A 20,479-nucleotide genomic window follows, 5' to 3' on the forward strand; every position below is an offset into this window, starting at 1 on the left:
TGTATCAGATTGGCAAAAATTTCAGAGTAATAAAAGCTACTAATGGCAAGGGTGCTAGGAAACTTGTATACATTGCTGGTATCTTCTAAACGGTATAAACTTTCCTGGAAGGCCACTTAGCAACAAATATCAAAAACATTTTAAAAATACACTTTGATTCAACAATAGCATCTTCTGTCTTTAGAACACATTTCTTGACAAAGAAGAGTACAAAAAGATGTATGCCTATAGAGGTTCACATGGTGTTTGATAGTGAAAAATTACAATCTAAATGCTGTTGGCTGGAGACCGATTAAGTAAATTATAACATACAATTGAGTACCATGTAGCCATTAAAAGTGATGGAGATTCATATACTCCACTGTGCAAAGATGTTCTTATGAGTATTCAGTGAAAAAGAGTTCCATAGTAGTACAGTAAAACAGTATTTATATATGATTATATGAGCATGCCTACAGAAGCTCTACAAGGATGTTCCTACTATAATAAGTGATTACAATTCAGGGAGAACTTTGGTGATTTTTGTTTTTGACCTTTTCTACACTGATTTTTTCTTTTCATACAATGAGTACATATATATATACATATATATATATATATATATATTTTTTTTATTAAAAAAAGCCATGGGCTTCCCTGATGGCACAGTGGTTAAGAATCCACCTACCAATGCAGGGGACACGGGTTCGAGCCCTGGTCTGGGAAGATCCCACATACGGCCGAGCAGCTAATCCCGTGTGCCACAACTACTGAGCCTGCACTCTAGAGCGCACAAGTCACAACTACTGAAGTCCACGAGCCTAGAGCCTCTGCTCTGTAACAAGAGAAGCCATCGCGATGAGAAGCCCGCACACCGCAACGAAGAGTAGCCCCCGCTCGCCGCAACTAGAGAAAGCCCGCACAGCAACGAAGACCCAATGCAGCCAACAAACAAATAAATAAATTTATTTATTTAAAAACCCATTTTTGTTTAAAAAAGGTAGGTCCTAAATATATTTTTTCTTTGAAAATAAACACCAATATATGTAAATAAAAACAAATACCTCTTATCCCATGGTTAAAAAAAAACTCCATTTATAAGAGTTAATTTTAAAATTTAAATCTCTGGACAATTTAAAGTATTTTACAATAACTGAGAATGTTTCCGTTCATGGTTTTATTTCTATCGATGTTTTAGCTCCTGTGAAGACAACTATAAATGACATGCAAATTTAACTACGCCAGGTATCATGAATATATTCTAACACAACCACAGTAAATGTCAGCAGTGGGTGATTCTGACCAGTATTTTGAGATAACTTCAAACAAATGCAGAACACGGGTCCATTAAGCATAAAAAGCTATAGCGATTCCAATCATATCTATCAGGAATTTTTTATACACCTAATGTTTTTCCTTCAAAGGGAAGAAAAAAAAAAACAAGACAGCCTAACCATAAATGTGCTCAATACCTACTATAAATAATAAAAGGTAAAAAAGTTTTAACATGTAAATAACTATAGGTGGCATGGTTTTTTCTCTTGACAACTGGGGGATTACCAGTTAGTATCCATAATGCCCTTACTGCCTGAAGAGCATTTATCTCCACTATTCTCTAAACTTAAAACATCTGCCCTAATAAACAATCTAATCACATCACCATGTCGTGCACTCACATGGCCCGAATGCACCAGGATCATGTGCACAGCTGCAATAGGGAACCATGAACCCATAGTGAATGTTCATTCTTTTCACAATTCAGTTCCTGTTATAAAATTAATGCTGCCTCGATCATAAACACATGATAAAATACCATAATTCAAAGTAAGTGATGAACCCATTCTGAGCAATCAGGCCATGCCCATGGCTGGTCAGCAGGGTGGAGCCGGTGTGGCGATGCCAGGCTGGACCTGCACTGATTCTTATGCTAAGGCAGGCAGGGTGCCACTTTAAATCCTGGGCAGCCTGATCTGCTACAGTTGGCTGACAGGATAGCTTCCAATAGCTCTCCTTTTTTGGAACCTCTGATTAAATGATCTACCATTGTGTAAATTAAAATTTTTTATTTATATCTGATGTATTAAACATGTTCCATGTTAATGAAATTCTGCACTAATTATGAATAAACAAAGAGTAAATCCAAAATATTTCTAATAAACTGAAGAGCTTTGCTTTAAGCCTTTTCAGCCAGCAGATGTAGCTGTGAATTAAAATAGGGAATGCAAGCTGCTCTTGGTCAGCCACTAGATGGCACCCTTTTCTATGGAACTGGTTTACACTGGAGATTTAATACAATTCAACTATTTTGACACTGGATTGATTCTGATTTACATGCATTTATCTAGAATGATCATCTCAATTACTTAATGAGTGCACAGACCGCAACCATTTTTGCGCAACATTTTTTGACTAAAACTTTTCATTCCTCATAGACACATGACATTTCCTAATGAGAGGAAGTAAACAGCGATAAAAGTTCATCACTGGGGGCTTCTCTGGTGGCGCAGTGGTTGAGAGTCCGCCTGCCGATGCAGGGGACGCGGGTTCGTGCGCCGGTCCAGAAGCCATGACAATGATAAGCCCGTGCACTGCAACGAAGAGTAGCCCCCGCTCACCACAACTAGAGAAAGCCCGCACGCAACAACAAAGACCCAACACAGCCAAAAATAAAAAAAATAAAAACCTCTAAATGCAGAACCAAAATATACCACATTGCTCTCCACAAGCCTCAGGGCAGGGTCATATAATAAGAATTTCCTTCGAAAGTCACCCATAACGCTTAAAAACCTATGCCTTACATACTAACAGTCCACTGGGGAGCGCTGTCTTAGTTCAGTGCCAGTCTCAGGGTAGGCCCACAAATGTCTTTTGAATAAACAAATTAATAAACACGACTGCTTTTAAAAGATGTGTCCTAAAAAAGTATCAGTGGGTTCATTTTTCTGTGAGACTTCTCAGATGTGGAAATCAAACTGATATACCTAATGACTCACCAGCAGGGAGAGGTTATCTGCATTCTCTCCTTTTGGTTAAAGCCGTGAAGATGCAATATAAAAGGATTCCAAGTCTCCATACATTCAATGGTGCCAATCAGAAAAGAATCCCACCCCCAAATATTTTATTTAGGTAATAATCCTCTTCTCAGTGCCATAATACAAACACTTTCACATTCTAGAAACTAAAATGGCACAGTCTAGCCCATAAAGCCCAAGTTCTCAAGCATATAATTTAAATAACCTAATTTTGTTGGTCTATGAAAATTTGGATTGATTCATTATGACTCTTCTAAATCAAAGACTGTTCATATTTCAAATACCTTAAAACTTTACTACTCAATTTATGACCTACATTACTAAACTCTAGAAACATTACCTATCAATTCCATGCACTCACTGTGAAGTACTAACAGACCATCATTTTAATAGAAACCAAAAGCTTAATAACTTTATTATTATTTGCATGCCCCTCCCCCAAAGCAGTCAAGGAAGTTTTATGTACTCCTAGGCAGTTGTGCTTTATAGTCAGCATAAATTAATAAAAATAAAATCTAGGACTATTTTTTAAAAAGCAGTATTATTGTCAAAGCAATACATATTTAAGAATTACACAGAAAAGTAAAATACAAAACTCACCCACACGCCCGTAATTCTTTCACATATTATCACCAAACATATTTCCTCCCAATCTTTTCCATTTGTTTTCAAATAATTGCTCCCATATGAAAAAAGAATGGCTGGTCCTATACAAGAATGAAGTCAATTGTGATGTTGGGAGGTCCACACTGAAGATACCCAGTAAAACCTGTCAAATGATCAAGACTGTGTGGATCATTCCACAGTCAAAACCAGATTCACTACCTCCTTCCCCTTGCCCCTTCCACCTACTCCTTTATTTCCCACCTTAGCTAAGGGAGGTAAAATTGAAAACGAACCAGGTTCTGCAGACCATCAGACTTAGCTTCAAATCTTGACTCTGCCAATTACAAGCTGTGTGACTTAACCTGAGTCCCTATTTCCTCATTTACAGGATGGGGGATATTAACACCTACTTCATAGTTGTTGTGAGGATTAAATAATCTGCTATGTCTAAAATGTCTGGCACAATGCCTGAAATGGAAGAAGAGATTTTATATTGGTCAAAGCAAAATTGAGGTAACAATAAAAATCATCAAAAATCTTCAGTCATGGGTTTTCTAACTTTTTTCAAGTAATCCCTACTTTATTATTACAAACAATGAGTAGCAGGCAGTTACTTAAAAAATAAAGGTTACTCAGACTAGGAAAAAAGCAACATCTGTTTGTCTATCAGTATATTTTAAGTGAAAAGTACAATAATGCCTATGTAGTTATTATCAAACTAAGTGTGAAAAATTCAATAATAATAATACCTATTACTCCAGCAATTCCCTCTCCCTTGCATCAATTCCCCCCTCCACTGAATCACTCCTATCAGCACGCACACATGCTGTTAATTCTCCCAACTTTAAAAAAAAAAACAAAAAAACCCTCTCTTGATCCCATTCCCCCTTCTAGCTACGACCCCATTTCTTTCTTTCTCTTTACAGCAAAGCTCAAGACTTGCCCATACACACTGCCTCCGAGCTCTCTCCTCCATTTCTTTCTTTCTCTTTACAGCAAAGCTCAAGACTTGCCCATACACACTGCCTCCGAGCTCTCTCCTCCATTCTCCTTCAGATCCACTTCACTCAGGCTTTACCCACCAATGATCACCACATCTCAGTGAACTACCAGTTCTCCTCCTACATGACTTATACCCAGCATCCTCCTCCTTGAAAGATGTCTTTTCACCTGGCGTCCAAGTCACCATTCTCCTGGTTTCCCCTGCTTCTTCAGCAGGGAAACCTCCTCATTCCTCAACCTCTAAACCTTAGGAGCTCCTAAACCAAGGGCTCCTTCCTCAGACCTCTTCTCTTTTCTCTCTACATTCACTGTCTCTGTGAGCTCATCTGATCTCATGGTTTAAATACTATCCACATACTGATTTAGATCTTCACCTTGACCTGTTCCCTGAATTCCAACTTCTATATCTAACTGCTTGCTTGACTCTCCACTTGGCTATCTAAAATCTACCTCAAACTCATAAGTCCCAGACTGAGCCCCTGACATGATCCCCTAATATCTGCTCCTTTCACACTGGTCCCATCCATTTTCCAGTCGTTCAGACCAAAAGCCTGGAGACATCCTTGACTTGGCTTTTTCTCTCACCTCCCACATTCAGTTTATAACAAGTCCTTGTTGCCCCTACCTTCGAAATATATCCAGAACCTCTTTTCATCAACTCTACTTCTGCCACCCATTCTAAACCACCACCAATTCTCACCTGTCACAAAGAGCCTGGTCCACAGAACTTCCTACCAATAGTTTAAATAAAAAGAAGCCAAATATTCCGAATGTACAGCTTTTTACCTTGGAGTATAAGTTACACACACACAGGTACTAGGCTCTTTTTCCAATAATGTGTAAACACATTAATAATTTAAATAATAATTTTAAAATGCTTTATTTTAAACGATGTTTATATATATGGATGTCAAACAGCATAGAAAGTTGTTCCAAATTATTTTACTGAACAAGTAGCTCCCACAAATTTATACAGAACGAACATTTGCTATGCATTAGTCATTAATTATATTTGAAGTTTCACCACCCTTATATATTTAAATTATTTATATGATTTACTAGTAATGAGAAGCTGCCTAGTTATTAGTAAAAATTTAGTCAATTCTCTGTCATCACTTCACAAGACAGTGAATAAACTGTATGCAAATTTGAAAATCTGGAAGATTTAGACGCACAAAGTAGAATAAACATTCCAGATAGCAATTACAGGACGCAGTTACTTACACTGTGAACTCCTAAGGCCTTCCAGACTGCAAAGCTGATCACACCAACCCCACACCAGGCGTAAAGTGAGCCCCACCCCAGGGCTCGCAAGGCAAGGGAAGACCCGCTCTCCGGTAAGGCAGCTGTGGCCACACTTCCCTGCAATGAAGACACAAAGGTTCTGGTAAAAATCATCATTCTGAAAGAAAAAATATTTGGAAAGTGTTTGAAATTAATGACTCTCTGTGTCAGCACCATGATACTAGGAAGCCAGACCAACCCAAGTTCATGCACTTAATAACTGCATGACTTAAGGCACAACTGCTCTGACAAATATTTGAGTGTGCAAGGCACCGTGCCAAGATCCGCGCCAGGTACACAGAGCAACTTCTTTCTGACAGAACACATAAGACCTGGTGAGGGAGGGGGGAAACACAGACAACTAGAAGTAAATTATGATCTAAATGGAAAGGGCAATGACAGAACTGCATATACATACAGGGCACTGTGTACCCAGAGAAGGAGGACACCTGATCGACTTGCAAGAAGGGGAAGTTTTAAAGGAAAGCTTCCTGGGAGAGGTGCGCTAAATCTAAATTTGAGAAAAGACTTGTGATATAACTCATTGTGAGGACTTCTAAATATTTATGCAAAATGCCTGACATATAGTAGAAATCCAGCTCCTGGCAACTATTAATAAGAAACCAGAAAAACAACAGTAACCCTCCTCCCAAGTTTCAAGATATAATATTAAGGTAAAAATCTACAATTATACTAATTGAACAACTTTCGGACTATCAGCATAATGAACTTGACTAGAGAAGAATGAGAATGCAACGAGCACTTCAAAAAGGAATAACCGAGGGAGATCCCTGGTGGCCTAGTGGTTAGAATTCCAGGCTTTCATGGCTGTGGCCTGCGATTATGGAAGTGGGATCCTGCAGGCGAGGCCAAAGGAAAAAAAAAAAAAGAATAACTGCCCCCATTACGAAATGTGCTGGGGTTGGGGGAGGGGTGGGTGCACTGTCAAAAGAGATACTGGGAGGAATGGTGTACTAATTTCTAAAGTCCCTTCAAATTCCATGACTTAGTAATTTATGAATTTATTTATTTTTATTTATTTATTATTTTTGGCTGTGTTGGGTCTTCGACGCTGCGTGCAGGCTTTCTCTAGTTGCGGCGAGCGGGGGCTACTCTTCGTTGTGGTGCGTGGGCTTCTCTTGTTGCCAAGCACAGGCTCTAGAGCATGCAGGCTTCAGTAGATGTGGTGTGTGGGCTCAGTAGTTGTGGCTCGTGGGCTCTAGAGTGCAGGCTCAGTAGCTGTGGTGCACGGGCTTAGTTGCTCCGCGGCATGTGGGATCCTCCCGGAGCAGGGCTTGAACCCATGTCCCCTGCACTGGTGGGCAGATTCTTAACCACTGCGCCACTAGGGAAGCCCCATGTTTAAAATGTAAGTTGACAGTGTATTTTTATTTAAAGATTTAAACTCTGAAATAAAAAAGATACTCCTCCACTACACTGGTCAGACACTCACTGGAGGACAATATCTAGGATTAGTGTCTACTAATTTAGGTTAGAAGGAGCTCATAATAAGAAAACAACAAAACAGTAAAGCTCCGACATGAAGGGAGCTAATTTAATTTTTTGTAAAATATGGTGATTCTATGGATGTGGTGAGCTCTTTTTCCATATCTATTGTTTTGTGAATAAAACTGCACAAGTGGCATTCATATGCTAAATGTTTCTTTTTACTATTGATACTAACGATTAAATTACATTGATCAGAAGGACCAAAGCCACATTTTTCCTTATACTGTTAAAGGACCATTAATCTTATTTTTTAATGAGATTAATTTTTAAATAAGATTGCAGGACTGCAATCTCCCAGGGATCCTGTATTTCCAAATACTATATCACAGTTAATAATTATATATATATATATGCACATAATTATATATATATTGCTCCCTTACTATATGACAAGCACTGTTCAAAGCATTTTGCATATAGTAATTCATTAAGCATTTTACTTCACCTTACTCTGTGAGACATGTACTATTATCCTCATTTTACTAAAGACCAACTAAAGTAGAGAGAGATTAAATAACTTGTTCAAGGTTTCATGCTTATAAAAGCTAGAGCACTTCAGCAGCCTGGCTTTACGGACTAAGTGGAATTTGCCATTCAGTCATTTATCACTTCTGATTCTAAATACAACACAATACAAAATGTAAATGAAAGTCTCTTTTTAAGTGGAAACAATCATAGTGTAAATTAGAATAAAAACATCATTACTTAGGATAATTCAAGTATTTACACTACTGGAAGTAGAGAAGGAAGTGATAATACTTACAGGCCTACTTGAAATGTAACCAAGGGGCATTCACTTATTTCCATAGTTTGACATGAATATGAAATGTAATTTATCTTCAAAAATTTTTTTAAAGGAGACTGCAGAATTTAGGAAATATTAAGAATTTATTATTTTTCCCTGTGAGCCTGTCTGCTAAAACACACTAAACATCAACAAACAAAAATAGTCAGAAACAATAAAAACTTGAACTTCCTCAAAAGTTGTATCTTATTTTTTCTGATTATATATCATCGTGGAAAATTTGGTATGTATGAGAAAGCATAAGAATGAATGGAAAAAACCTCCCTTTTATTATTCAGTAAAAACCATGTTAGACATTTTGACACATTCTCCCTCCTTCTGATTGTGGACATTTTAAAAACAACTTAACACCATTAAAATGTTCTTAATCTTCAACTTTCATCCTCTCATTGTGTCAAAAACTCAAATATTTTTACTGGTTACACGGCACTGATTTATCATAATTTACTTAGCCATTTGTTATTAATGTACGCTAGTTTCACTTTTTTATATTAAAAACTTCTTTTTGCCTAAACACTGACTTGCATTTCTGATTAAGTCCTTGGGGAAAATTCCTCAAAGTAGAATTATTAAGTGGAGGAGCATGAATATTTTATAAGCTGATAAACACTATAAACTGTTTTTCAAAAGGTTGTTCTAAGTTACAATGCTGTTTTATGAGGACCATTTCAAGTTGGCCTGCATTAGATGGTCTCAGTAAAAATAAAAACACAAAAAAAGAAACCTTTGAAATTTATATAAGACTATTTATTTTCTTTGCGGTACACGGGACTCTCACTGTTGTGGCCTCTCCCGTTGTGGAGCACAGGCTCCGGACGCGCAGGCTCAGCGGCCATGGCTCACGGGCCCAGCCGCTCCGCGGCATGTGGGATCCTCCCGGACCGGGGCACGAACCCGTGTCCCCTGCATCGGCAGGCGGACTCTCAACCATTGTGCCACCAGGGAAGCCCTATAAGACTATGTATAACTTACATTTCTATTGTTACTGAGAATGAGTATTTGTCCAAGTTATTATAAGCCAATGTTCACATCTTTTGAATTGCATATTCATGTTTTTTGTCCATTTAAAGTTTTCTGATTTGTATATTCTTTCTATATTAACGTTCTTTGAAGCCCTTATACCTATGATACGTGCTATCATATTTCCCTAGTTTGGTTTGCTTTTATCCTTTTATTTTGCTTATTGTTTGTTTGTTTTTGGTTAAAAATGCATTCTAATGCTTTTAAACTTACTAAAATTTCCCTCATCTGGAAATTGGTTCAAGATGGCAGAGTAGAAGGACATGCGCTCACTCCCTCTTGCGAGAGCACCTGAATCACAACTAACTGCTGAACAGTCATCGACAGGAAGACACTGGAACAAACCAGAAAAGATACCCCACAACCAAAGACAAAGGAGAAGCCGCAATGAGGCGGTAGGAGGGGCGCAATCACAATAAAATCAAATCCCATTACCGCCGGGTGTGTGACTCACAAACTGGAGATCACTTACACCACAGAAGTCCAGCCACTACAGTGAAGGTTCTGAGCCCCACAGCAAGGTTCCCAACCTGGGGGTCTGGCAACGGGAGGAGAAATTCCCAGAGAATCAGACTTTGGAGGCTAGCGGAATTTGATTGCAGGACTTTGACATGACTTGGGGAAAAACAGACTCCACTCTTGGAGGTCACACACAAAGTAGTGTGCTCGTCAGGAACAGGGGGAAAGAGCAGTGACCCCAGAGGAGACCGAACCAGACCTACCTGCTAGTGTTGGAGGGTCTCCTGCAGAGGCGGGGGGCTGCTGTGGCTCACCACAGGGACAAGGACACTGCCAGTAGAAGTTCTGGGAGGTACTCATTGGCGTGACCCCTCCCAGAGTCCACCAATGGACCCACCAAAGAGCCTGTAGGCTCCAGTGCTGGGTCACCTCAGGCCAAACAACCAACAGGGAGGGAACTCAGCCCCACCCATCAGCAGTTTTCAAGTTTTCCTGAGCCCTGCCTACCAGAGCAACACCCAGCTCTACCCACCACCAGTCCCTCCCATCAGGAAACTTTCACAAGCCTCTTAGATAGCCTCATCCACCAGAGGGCAGAGAGCAGAAGCAAAAAGAACTACAATCCTGTACCCTGTGGAACGAAATCACATTCACATAAAAACAGACAAAATGAGAAGGCAGAGGATTATGTACCAGATGAAGGAACAAGATAAAACCCCAGAAAAACAACTAAATGAAGTGGAGATAGGCAACCTTCCAGAAAAAGAATTCAGAATAATAGTGAAGATGATCCAGGGCCTCGGAAAAAGAATGGAGGCAAAGATCGAGAAGATGCAAGAAATATTTAACAAAGACCTAAAAGAATTAAAGAAAAAACAAACAGAGATGAACAATACAATAACTAAAAGGAAAAGTACACTACAAGGAATCAATAGCAGAATAACCGAGGCAAAACGGATAAGTGACCTGGAAGACAGAATGGTGGAACTCACTGCCATGGAACAGAACAAAGAAAAAAGAATGAAAAGAAATGAAGACAGCCTAAGAGACCTCTGGGACAACATTAAATGCAACAACATTTGCATTATAGGGGTCCCAGAAGGAGAAGAGAGAAAGGACCTGAGAAAATATTTGAAGAGATTATAGTTGAAAACTTCCCTAACATGGGAAAGGAAATAGACACCCAGTCCAGGAAGCACGGAGAGTCCCAGGCAGGATAAACCCAAGGAGAAACACACCAAGACACACAGTAATCAAATTGACAAAAATTAAAGACAAAAAGAAAAATTATTTAAAGCAACAAGGAAAAAATGACAAATAAGATACAAGGAACTCCCATAAGGTTAAGAGCTGATTTCTCAGCAGAAACTCCACAAGCCAGAGGGAGTGGCATAATACATTTAAAGTGATGAAAGGGAAGAACCTACAACCAAGATTACTCTACCCAGCAAGGATCTCATTCAGATTCAACAGAGATATCAAAAGCTTTACAGACAAGCAAAAGCTAAGAGAATTCGGCACCACCAAACCAGCTCTACAACAAATACTAAAGGAACTTCTCTAAGTGGGAAACACAAGAGAAGAAAAGGGCCTACAAAAACAAACCCAAAACAATTAAGATAATGGTAATAGGAACATACATATCGATAATTACCTTGAATGTGAATGCATTAAATGCTCCAACCAAAAGACAAAGGCTTGCTGAATGGATACAACAATAAGATCCATATATATGCTGCCTACAAGAGACCCACTTCAGACCCAGGGACACATACAGACTGAAAGTGAAGGGATGGAAAAAGATATTCCATGCAAATGGAAATCAAAAGAAAGCTGGAGTAGCAATAGTCACAGTAGATAAAATAGACTTTAAAATAAAGAATGTTACAAGAGACAAGGAAAGACACTACATAATGATCAAGGGATCAATCCAGGAAGAAAATATAACAATTATAAATATTTATGCACCCAACATAGGAGCACCTCAATACATAAGGCAAATGCTAACAGCTATAAAAGAGAAAATCGACAGTAATAGTGGGGGACTTTCACATCTCAGTTACACCAATGGACAGATCATCCAGACTGAAAATTAACAAGGAAACACAAGCTTTAAATCACACAGTAGACCAGATAGATCTGATATTTATAGGACATTCCATCCGAAAACAGCAGATTACACCTTCTTCTCAAGTGCACACAGAACATTCCCCAGGACAGGTCACATCCTGATCACAAATCAAGCCTCAGTAAATTTAAGAAAACTGAAATCATATCAGGTATCTTTTCTGACCACAACGCTATGAGATTACAAATCAATTACAGGGAAAAAAACGTAAAGAACACAAACACATAGAGGCTAAACAACACGTTACTAAATAGCCAAGAGATCACTGAGGAAATCAAAGAGGAAATCAAAAAATTCCTAGAGACAAATGAGGATGAAAACACAACAATCTAAAGCCTACTGGATGCAGCAAAAGCAGTTCTAAAAGGGAAGTTGATAGCCATACAAACCTACCTCAAGAAACAAGAAACATCTCAAATGAACAATCTAAACTTACACCTAAAGAAACGAGAGAAAGAAGAACAAACAAAACCCAAAGTTAGTAGAAGGAAAGAAATCATAAAGATCAGAGCAGAAATAAATGAAATAGAAAGAAAACAATAGCAAAGATCAATAAAACTAAAAGCGGGTTCTTTGAGAAGATAAACAAAATTGATAAACCTTTAGTCAGACTCATCAAGGGAAAAAGCTTTTGACAAAATTCAACACCCATTTATTATAAAAACTCTCCAGAAAGTGGGCACAGAGGGAACCTACCTCAACATACTAAAGGCCATATACGACAAGCCCACAGCAAACATCATTCTCAATGGTGAAAAACTGAAAGCACTGCCTCTAAGATCAGGAACAATACAAGGAAGTCCACTCTCACCACTATTATTCAACATAGTTCTGGAAGTCCTAGCCACGGCAACCAGAGAAGAAAAAGAAATAAAAGGAATGCAAATTGGAAAAGAAGTAAAACTGTCACTGTTTGCATATGACATGATACTATACATAGAGAATCCTAAAGATGCCACCAGAAAACTACTAGAGCTAATCAATGAATTTGGTAAAGTGGCAGGATACAAAATTAATGCACAGAAATCTCTTGCATTCGTATACACTAACAATGAAAGATCAGAAAGAGAAATTAAGGAAACAATTCCATACACCACTGCAACAAAAGGAATAAAATACCTAAGAATAAACCTACCTAAGAAGGTAAAAGACCTGTACTCAGAAAACTATTAAGACACTGATGAAAGAAATCAAAGATGACACAAACAGATGGAGAGATAGACCATGTTCTTGGATTGGAAGAATCAACACTGCGAAAATGACTATACTACCCAAAGCAATCTACAGATTCAATGCAATATCAATATTAAAAAAACAAACAACCCAATCAAAAACTGGGCAGAAGACCTAAATAGACATTTCTCCAAAGAAGACATACAGATGGCCAAGAAACACATGAAAAGCTGCTCAACATCACTAATTATTAGAGAAATGCAAATCAAAACTACAATGAGGTATCACCTCACACCAGTTAGAATGGGCATCATCAGAAAATCTACAAACAACAAATGCTGGAGAGGGTGTGGAGAAAAGGGAAACCTCCTGCATTGTTGGTGGGAATGTAAATTGATCCAGTCACTGTGGAGAACAGTATGGAGCTTCCTTAAAAAACTAAAAACAGAATTACCATATGACCCAGCAATCCCACTACTGGGCATATACCTGAGAAAACCATAAATCAAAAAGACACATGCACCCCAATGTTCACTGCAGCTCTATTTACAATAGCCAGGTCATTGAAGCAACTTAAATGCCCACTGACAGACAAATGGATAAAGAAGATGTGGTACATATATACAATGGAATATTACTCATTCATAAAAAGGAACGAAACTGAGTCATTTGCAGAGACGCGGATGGACCTAGAGACTGTCATACAGAGTGAAGTTAAGTCAGAAAGAGAAAAACAAATATCATATATTAACGCATATATGTGGCACCTAGAAAAATGGTACAGATGAACCGGTCTGCAAGGCAGAAGCAGAGACACAGATGTACAGAACAAACGTATGGCCACCAAGGGGGGAAAGCGGGGAGGGGTGGTAGTGGGATGAATTGGGAGATTGGGATTGACATATATATATATATATATATATAAAATAGAAGACATGAAGAGATTAAAATAAATAAATAAACAATGTACATGACAATTTAAAAAAACATCTTATTGCTACAAAAAAAGCTAACCATCATTGGTGCCCTTGGCAAGTCAGTACTCTTTTTATCATAGTCACATCAGAGATCACTGATCATAGATCACTGTAACAAATAAAGAAAAGCTTGAAATACTGAGGGAATTACCAAAATGTAACACAGAGACACAAAGTGAACAAAAAAAAAAACCTTCCCTCATTCAAGTCACAGTCATTTCTCTTTCCCCCTAGCTGTATTTTTAAAAAAAAAAACTTTTACCCCTTAACTTTTTAGTTCAGCTGGTATTTACTTTAGTTTTAATGGAAGCTGATAACTAAAGGGAGTTTACTCCCCCAATAGCTTAGCATCTGCCCCAGCACCACTCTATAGATTAATCCTTCTCCCAACTTATTTAGAAAATTAGATAGAGAGGTTTGTTTCTAAGCTATTTTCGTAATGTGAACTGATTTTTTTAAATAACAGAATCACACAGATTTAATTATAGAATCACTAAAGTCTTAATATCCAGAAAGTATATCATACTCATTACTTATTTATTATTTTTTTTGCAGTACGTGGGCCTCTCACTGCTGTGGCCTCTCCCGTTGCAAAGCACAGGCTCCGGACGCGCAGGCTCAGCGGCCATGGCTCACGGGCCCAGCCACTCCGTGGCATGTGGGATCTTCCCGGACCAGGGAACGAACCCGTGTCCCCTGCATCGGCAGGCGGACTCTCAACCACTGCGCCACCAAGAAAGCCCATACTCATTACTTTTTATCAAACATTTCTTTACCATTTTAATCTATTAATTCTTCCAGAAAAACCCTGAAACGTTTTGTCAAGTTCTCCAATTCCCATTCATTAGCATTTTCATTAGAATGACATCAAACATTAGCTAACTGGCAAGAGACAGCAAATTTATAACATCCTGTCTTTCATCGGGAAATATATTCCCATTTACTCAAGTCTTTTTTTTTTTAAGAATTTTCTTTATATTGCTCAACCCATTTCTTAATAAAGGTTTTTTTATGCATGCATTTGTGACTGTGAATGTTATTCATAGTACATAGAAACACTTTATCTGTATCCCCATGCCTAGACCTAGCAGATCTTATCTAATGACATACTTTTTGTAGATATATCCTGGTCCTGACCAGATTTTCAAGAGATTTTTCTTTAGCCATTTTCTATGATGAAAACAATATACTACTCTCTAATCTTGTTCCTTCTTCTCATGTCGCTATAATTTCAGCAACAGATCTCACACAAATGCACTAATTTCTAATTGGCTTGCATTTTCATCCAGAAGCAGTATCATTAACCAAATATTATTACACCAGGGTCAGTTTAAGTGCTTTGGCTTAAATTTTATTTTAGAAACTTAAATTAAAAATCTTTTACTTCCCTAAGAAGAAATTATATATGTATTACAGATATACATAAATTTTTAAAAGTCTACACAAACCCACATTTGTTTTGCTAAGTAAAAAAGGTAACTATGTATAAAAATAACCCTTAATAACACAGCAATACTCCAAATAAAATCTTAGGTTTGCCAAACTTTCAGATTAAAAAAAAAAAAAAAGGTACATGCTGTATTTGTATATCAGTCTCAGAAATTGATTGTGAAAGGAAGTGAGTTATTATCAGTTACTGTCTACATACTTCCAAAAATGAATTTTAGTGGAAATGATGTTAAAAAATTGATCTGCCCTTATTAAGTTTTTAAAAGTCTAGTCACAAGCTTTATCCGCTGGAGTTATACATCACATGACCTTCATATAGCCTGCTCAGAATTTTCAAAATGAACACTGACTGGTTGCAGGGAAAGACTGACTTGCCAAAAAATAATGTTGCTTTAAAAGATCTTTACATATAACCACATATGCTAGTCACATCTATATAAATGAAAGCTACCTTTTTCTTCACTACCACATTGTTTATTTTTTTCATTTAAATTAAAATGAAGCCATGTGCATATGGAAGTTTGAATTTAACAAATCACAATGCAGTTATGATATTTAATATCCAAGATAAAACAAAAAAATTATTTTCCATTCTTTTGTGTTTATAATACCTCTTGTGCTTAAAGACATGGGTGCCCCTTATCTTGTATCTACTTTAACAAGAATTAATCTATTATTCACACGTGCAGGACCTATCAAGAACGAATTGTTCAGCTTTTCAGAAAGTTAACTGCTTACCTAAAGAATCAGGCTCATGTTTTTAGTTTAGTTTTTTTTTTTTTCAGTTTAATCCTGGGCTGAATTTGACATAAATCAAACTGATATTTAAAAAGAATGCTCAATCTAGCTATTTCCTCTACAGAGCCTTCCTACCTGATACGTTTTGCTATATTCTTTACATCACAGAAACAGCCGTGTTGTTGTAACATAAACAATATATATTTTTTAAAGATTTATTTTTATAATTTCTCATAAGTTGTAACTATATCAGAAAGATGATGACTCATCCTTATGGTCTGTTCATTACCTAAATGGGTCTTGAAATAACTGTTATTTGAAGGATATTTAACCTCCAAAACAGGGGTTCTCAAACTTCCTGGTCTCAGGATCCATTTATACTTTGATCCCAAAGATTTCTGATTATGTGAATTAAAATAACCATCTTACAAAACAAAACATTTAGTGCAAAGATAGGCAATGTTTTACATTTTTGCTAATTTTTTAAATGTCTGGTTTAATAAAGACAGCTGAATTTTCATATACGTGTCTATATTCAATCTGTTGCAATATGTTTATTGGTTGAAGTATATGAATAAAATCTCTCCTCATACAGATATGTGGTTGGAAAAGGGAGGAGTATTTTAATAGCCTCCCTTCTTTGATACTATACCCAAACTCAACAAATAGTTTCTTAAAAATTATCTGCAATATGGAATATAAAATCGTATCAATGAATTTTTGTACTTTATTACATTAAAACCCATTAGTCTAATCTGCATTTTTGAATGGAACTTTTATCCAGGCATCATGATCATTCAGAAAATAATGATTTGCCAAGCTAACAGTTATCTTTCAACTGTTGACATCATTTATTTATTAAATACCAAAAAATTACATCATTCATATCCCTACCAATCTCACCTTATAATGCATGTGATGTGGGTTCGATCCCTGGTCAGGGAAGTAAGATCCCACATGTCGTGGGGCAACTAAGCCCACGTGCCATAACTACTGAGCTCATGCACCTCAACTAGAGAGCCCGCGTGCCACAACTACAGAGCCTATGCGCTCGGGAACCCACATGCCACAACTACAGAACACACACACCACAACTACAGAGCACATGCGCCCTGGAGCCTGCACACCACAACTAGAGAGAAGCCCGTGCACCACAGCGAAGAGCCCATGTGACGCAATGAAGATCCCACGTGCCACAACTAAGACCCAACAGCAGCCAAAAATAAATTAGATAAATAACTAACTAAATAAATCTTAAAAAAAAAGAAAAGCCTTTTAAGTGTTTGAGCAGATGGCAAGCTCACAATGGCAGACACACGTTTTCTAAAATCTAATTTTTACTCAAAAACTGGAATTTTATCACTGGCAACAAATACTAACAATTGCTTGCTTGAAGAGACAGGTTCATTTTGTTCATTTTCAAGAAAATGTCTACCAAATACTCACTTCTCAATAACTACAATTTGTCTGTTGCTCTTACAAGTGAAAATAATATGCCATGAAAAAAAGTGGCTAGTTCAGTGTGTATCTCACACAACTGCTTTTTCTTGAGAAAAACATATTACTTTGGTATGAAGCAGAAGCGCTTTATGTGTACTTCCCATTTCTTCACACAGAATATTGAAGAAGTTAAGTTCAAGGGTCAAGATATTTAAAATAAATAATTTTACTTCTTCATCAAGGATACTCTTATGCAATGATGGGTTTAACCTCGGGTGCACAGGAAGGAAGAAAACAATGCCTGCTAGTATAGTTTGGGGCCACTGCCTCGACTACAGCAAGGCACCAGCAGTTTTACCCTCTGTTGTTTCTGTATCATTAGTGCAGGTATCTTAGCAGTATTATGAAAATAACTGACTTTACAGACGCCCAACGGGTCTCAAGGATCCCCAGGGTTCTGTGGACCACAGTTTGAAAACCACCACGTTAGACTATAAAGGCCATGTGTGATATCAAATCTCAGAACCACAAAATAGAATGCAAAGTTGTGAACATGTATATGTGCTTTTTTTTTTCCTGAGAGAGAATTGCTAGCTTTCATCAGATTCTCAAAAAAGATCTGTGACCCAAAGGTTATCATGTTAACTTGGATTTAGAAATCAACCAAAACTCCACTATTAAAACACCACTATCAGTCAGGTTTCACTGATTTCTTTCACAAAATATATATTTCTGCGCTGAAAATATTCTGTGACATAGGGGGAAAATGACCATGAGCTCATAACAGTTATTTGGGAAACTCCATAGGAACTCTGAGTATTCAGAGGGGAATCCAAATGCACTTGAAATGTGGTCTCTTGCCATTCTTAAGGCTTAAATATGATTATCAGATTATTAAAGATAAATACAAGTCAGAAGGGAATTGAACTGGTTTATGACTTTTCACATAACACTGTATTCCAAAGCAAATATCAAACTGTAATTGGATTGTTATTTGTGTGATTATTTGTTTACCATCTGTCTCCCACACCAGACTTAGCTTTTTGAGGGGTACATATGTTTTGTTCATTTTTGTATCTCTTGCACCTAGCTAGCACAGTGCCTGCACATAAAAGATCCAAAATAAACATTTGTTGAAGCAAGTAATTAATGGATAAATAAACCTTATGAGGCGGGTAGGGCAGAAACAGAACGATACAGAAGAACCACCACAGGGGAAGAAAATTTCTCAACTGGGAAAATGAAGTACACCTGTCCATGACAGCATGACTGCTCAATTTTGCTCATGGAAAAAGGATTTTCTGCCCTCCGTGGGTTATAGTCATTCAACCAAAATTTACTGAGCACCTACTATGTGCCAGGCAATTTTCTAGGGAGTGGGGCTGCTGCACTGCACAAGCATGCATGGTTTCTGGGTTCAAGGAGCTGACCTATGTTTTTCATCTGTACTAAGACGCACTGTATTTCATCATTTTAACATCTCTGAGAAAAGCCTCTTGCAGTGCTATCTCAAGAATTTAACTGGCATTTTTTTTCTTTTTTAGTGGTACATACAATATTGGGGCCTCTCACAACTGAGAATGATTTACCTAGATTTAGATTTAATGTCATGTTGTGAATAGGAAATGTACTGGATGAGCTTTCAAAGACGTGTTCTGCTAAAAGTTTTAAAAGCGCATAATTAAGTACTTCTTTTTAAACGAAAATACAGACAGTTGATTAATTTGTACACTTCCTGAATCTATGAGGTGCACACTGGTTTACTTCTTAAAGTAATGTGAAAGGCCACCAACACTTTCTTTACGTTTCCTAGTCAAAACAGCTGCCATTGATTTGTAAACAACGATAATGCTATGAATGGATTTCGGTGTCACAAACCTTATGGAACCATTCAGGACTTCTCTTTTTAGCCAATGATAGCGTTGTAACAAATCCAGCCAGCATTCCCGCTGCAGCAACAGTACCAAGGAAAATTCCACCTGTCAAGAGTTTTGGGGGTAGGGCATGGAGGGTGGGGAGAGGCAAAAACAAACAAACAAAAAAAACCCTTACGTTAAAAAGATGGACACAAGTAAGTTTCAGATACTATTTAAAAATCACTTTTGAATTTCGAGAAACGATGGCTAAGCAGCTCTTGGCAAAGGTAAATGACAGCGGCTGGGAAACCTGCGTGACCACACGACCTCTGGTTCCTGAGGCCATGCTAAGGTAGAAGATAGGCGCAGGGTCTCTTCCCCTCTTCCCGGGGACAACTGCGTCAAAAGGGAGAGTGGGAGTTAGAAAAGGGAGGGCACGAAAGAAACTGCAGAGGGAATGGGGGAAATGCAGCACATACAGAACAGCTCGCGGGACCAGCCCACGGACTAAACTCAGGGCACCCAAGCGAAGGTCTCCCTGGGCGGGGTGTGAGTGGGAATGCCAGCTCCAGCGCAGGCTAGGGCCCCGGGTGAGGTTACCCCGAAACCCGCACCCCACCACACCACACCTTTAACCACGAAAAGCCGGTCATTAGTGGACGCCGGAGCCCCCAGACGAGAAGACGGCTCTCCAGTCCCAGTATCCTCTGTCTCCATGTTTATAAGCCTCCACTACTGCGTCCGGCGCCAACTGGGACCGGGTGGAAGCGAGAGCTAGGCGGAGGAGAAAGGTTCCGCTGCCCCCTCCATCTGTGCAACCTGAATACCGGTCCGGAGAACGACCTTTGCCCCAAAACTTCTGTCCTCCCCCGCGCGCGAGCGGGGAAGCTGCTGTGGCTGCACCCCGGGGGCGGTGTGTTCCAAGGCTGTCAACCAGGCAGGATCATTTGCCTGCTCCAAGGTGATGATCGCTGCACTTTAATATTGTGTCTATTTGAAACACCGCTCAGCTTTGACTCTAG

General features: G+C 38.4%; 1 protein-coding gene across 1 annotated transcript in view; it reads right to left on the reverse strand.

Moving 5' to 3' along the window:
• Positions 1-20,215, reverse strand: part of TMEM242 (transmembrane protein 242) — a 45,830-nt gene extending 25,615 nt beyond the window's left edge. The window contains exons 1-3 of the mRNA XM_024747995.1: positions 20,087-20,215; positions 19,480-19,580; positions 5,844-5,981 (exon numbers count right to left, since the gene is read on the reverse strand). Coding sequence (XP_024603763.1) covers positions 5,844-5,981; positions 19,480-19,580; positions 20,087-20,174 — 327 coding nt within the window. The 5' untranslated portion in view covers positions 20,175-20,215. The remainder of the gene's footprint in view (positions 1-5,843; positions 5,982-19,479; positions 19,581-20,086) is intronic.
• Positions 20,216-20,479: the final 264 nt, after the last annotated feature.

The sequence above is a fragment of the Neophocaena asiaeorientalis genome, unplaced genomic scaffold (genome assembly GCF_003031525.2).
Source record: "Neophocaena asiaeorientalis asiaeorientalis breed wild unplaced genomic scaffold, Neophocaena_asiaeorientalis_V1.1 scaffold123, whole genome shotgun sequence".
Classification (NCBI taxonomy): domain Eukaryota; kingdom Metazoa; phylum Chordata; class Mammalia; order Artiodactyla; family Phocoenidae; genus Neophocaena; species Neophocaena asiaeorientalis.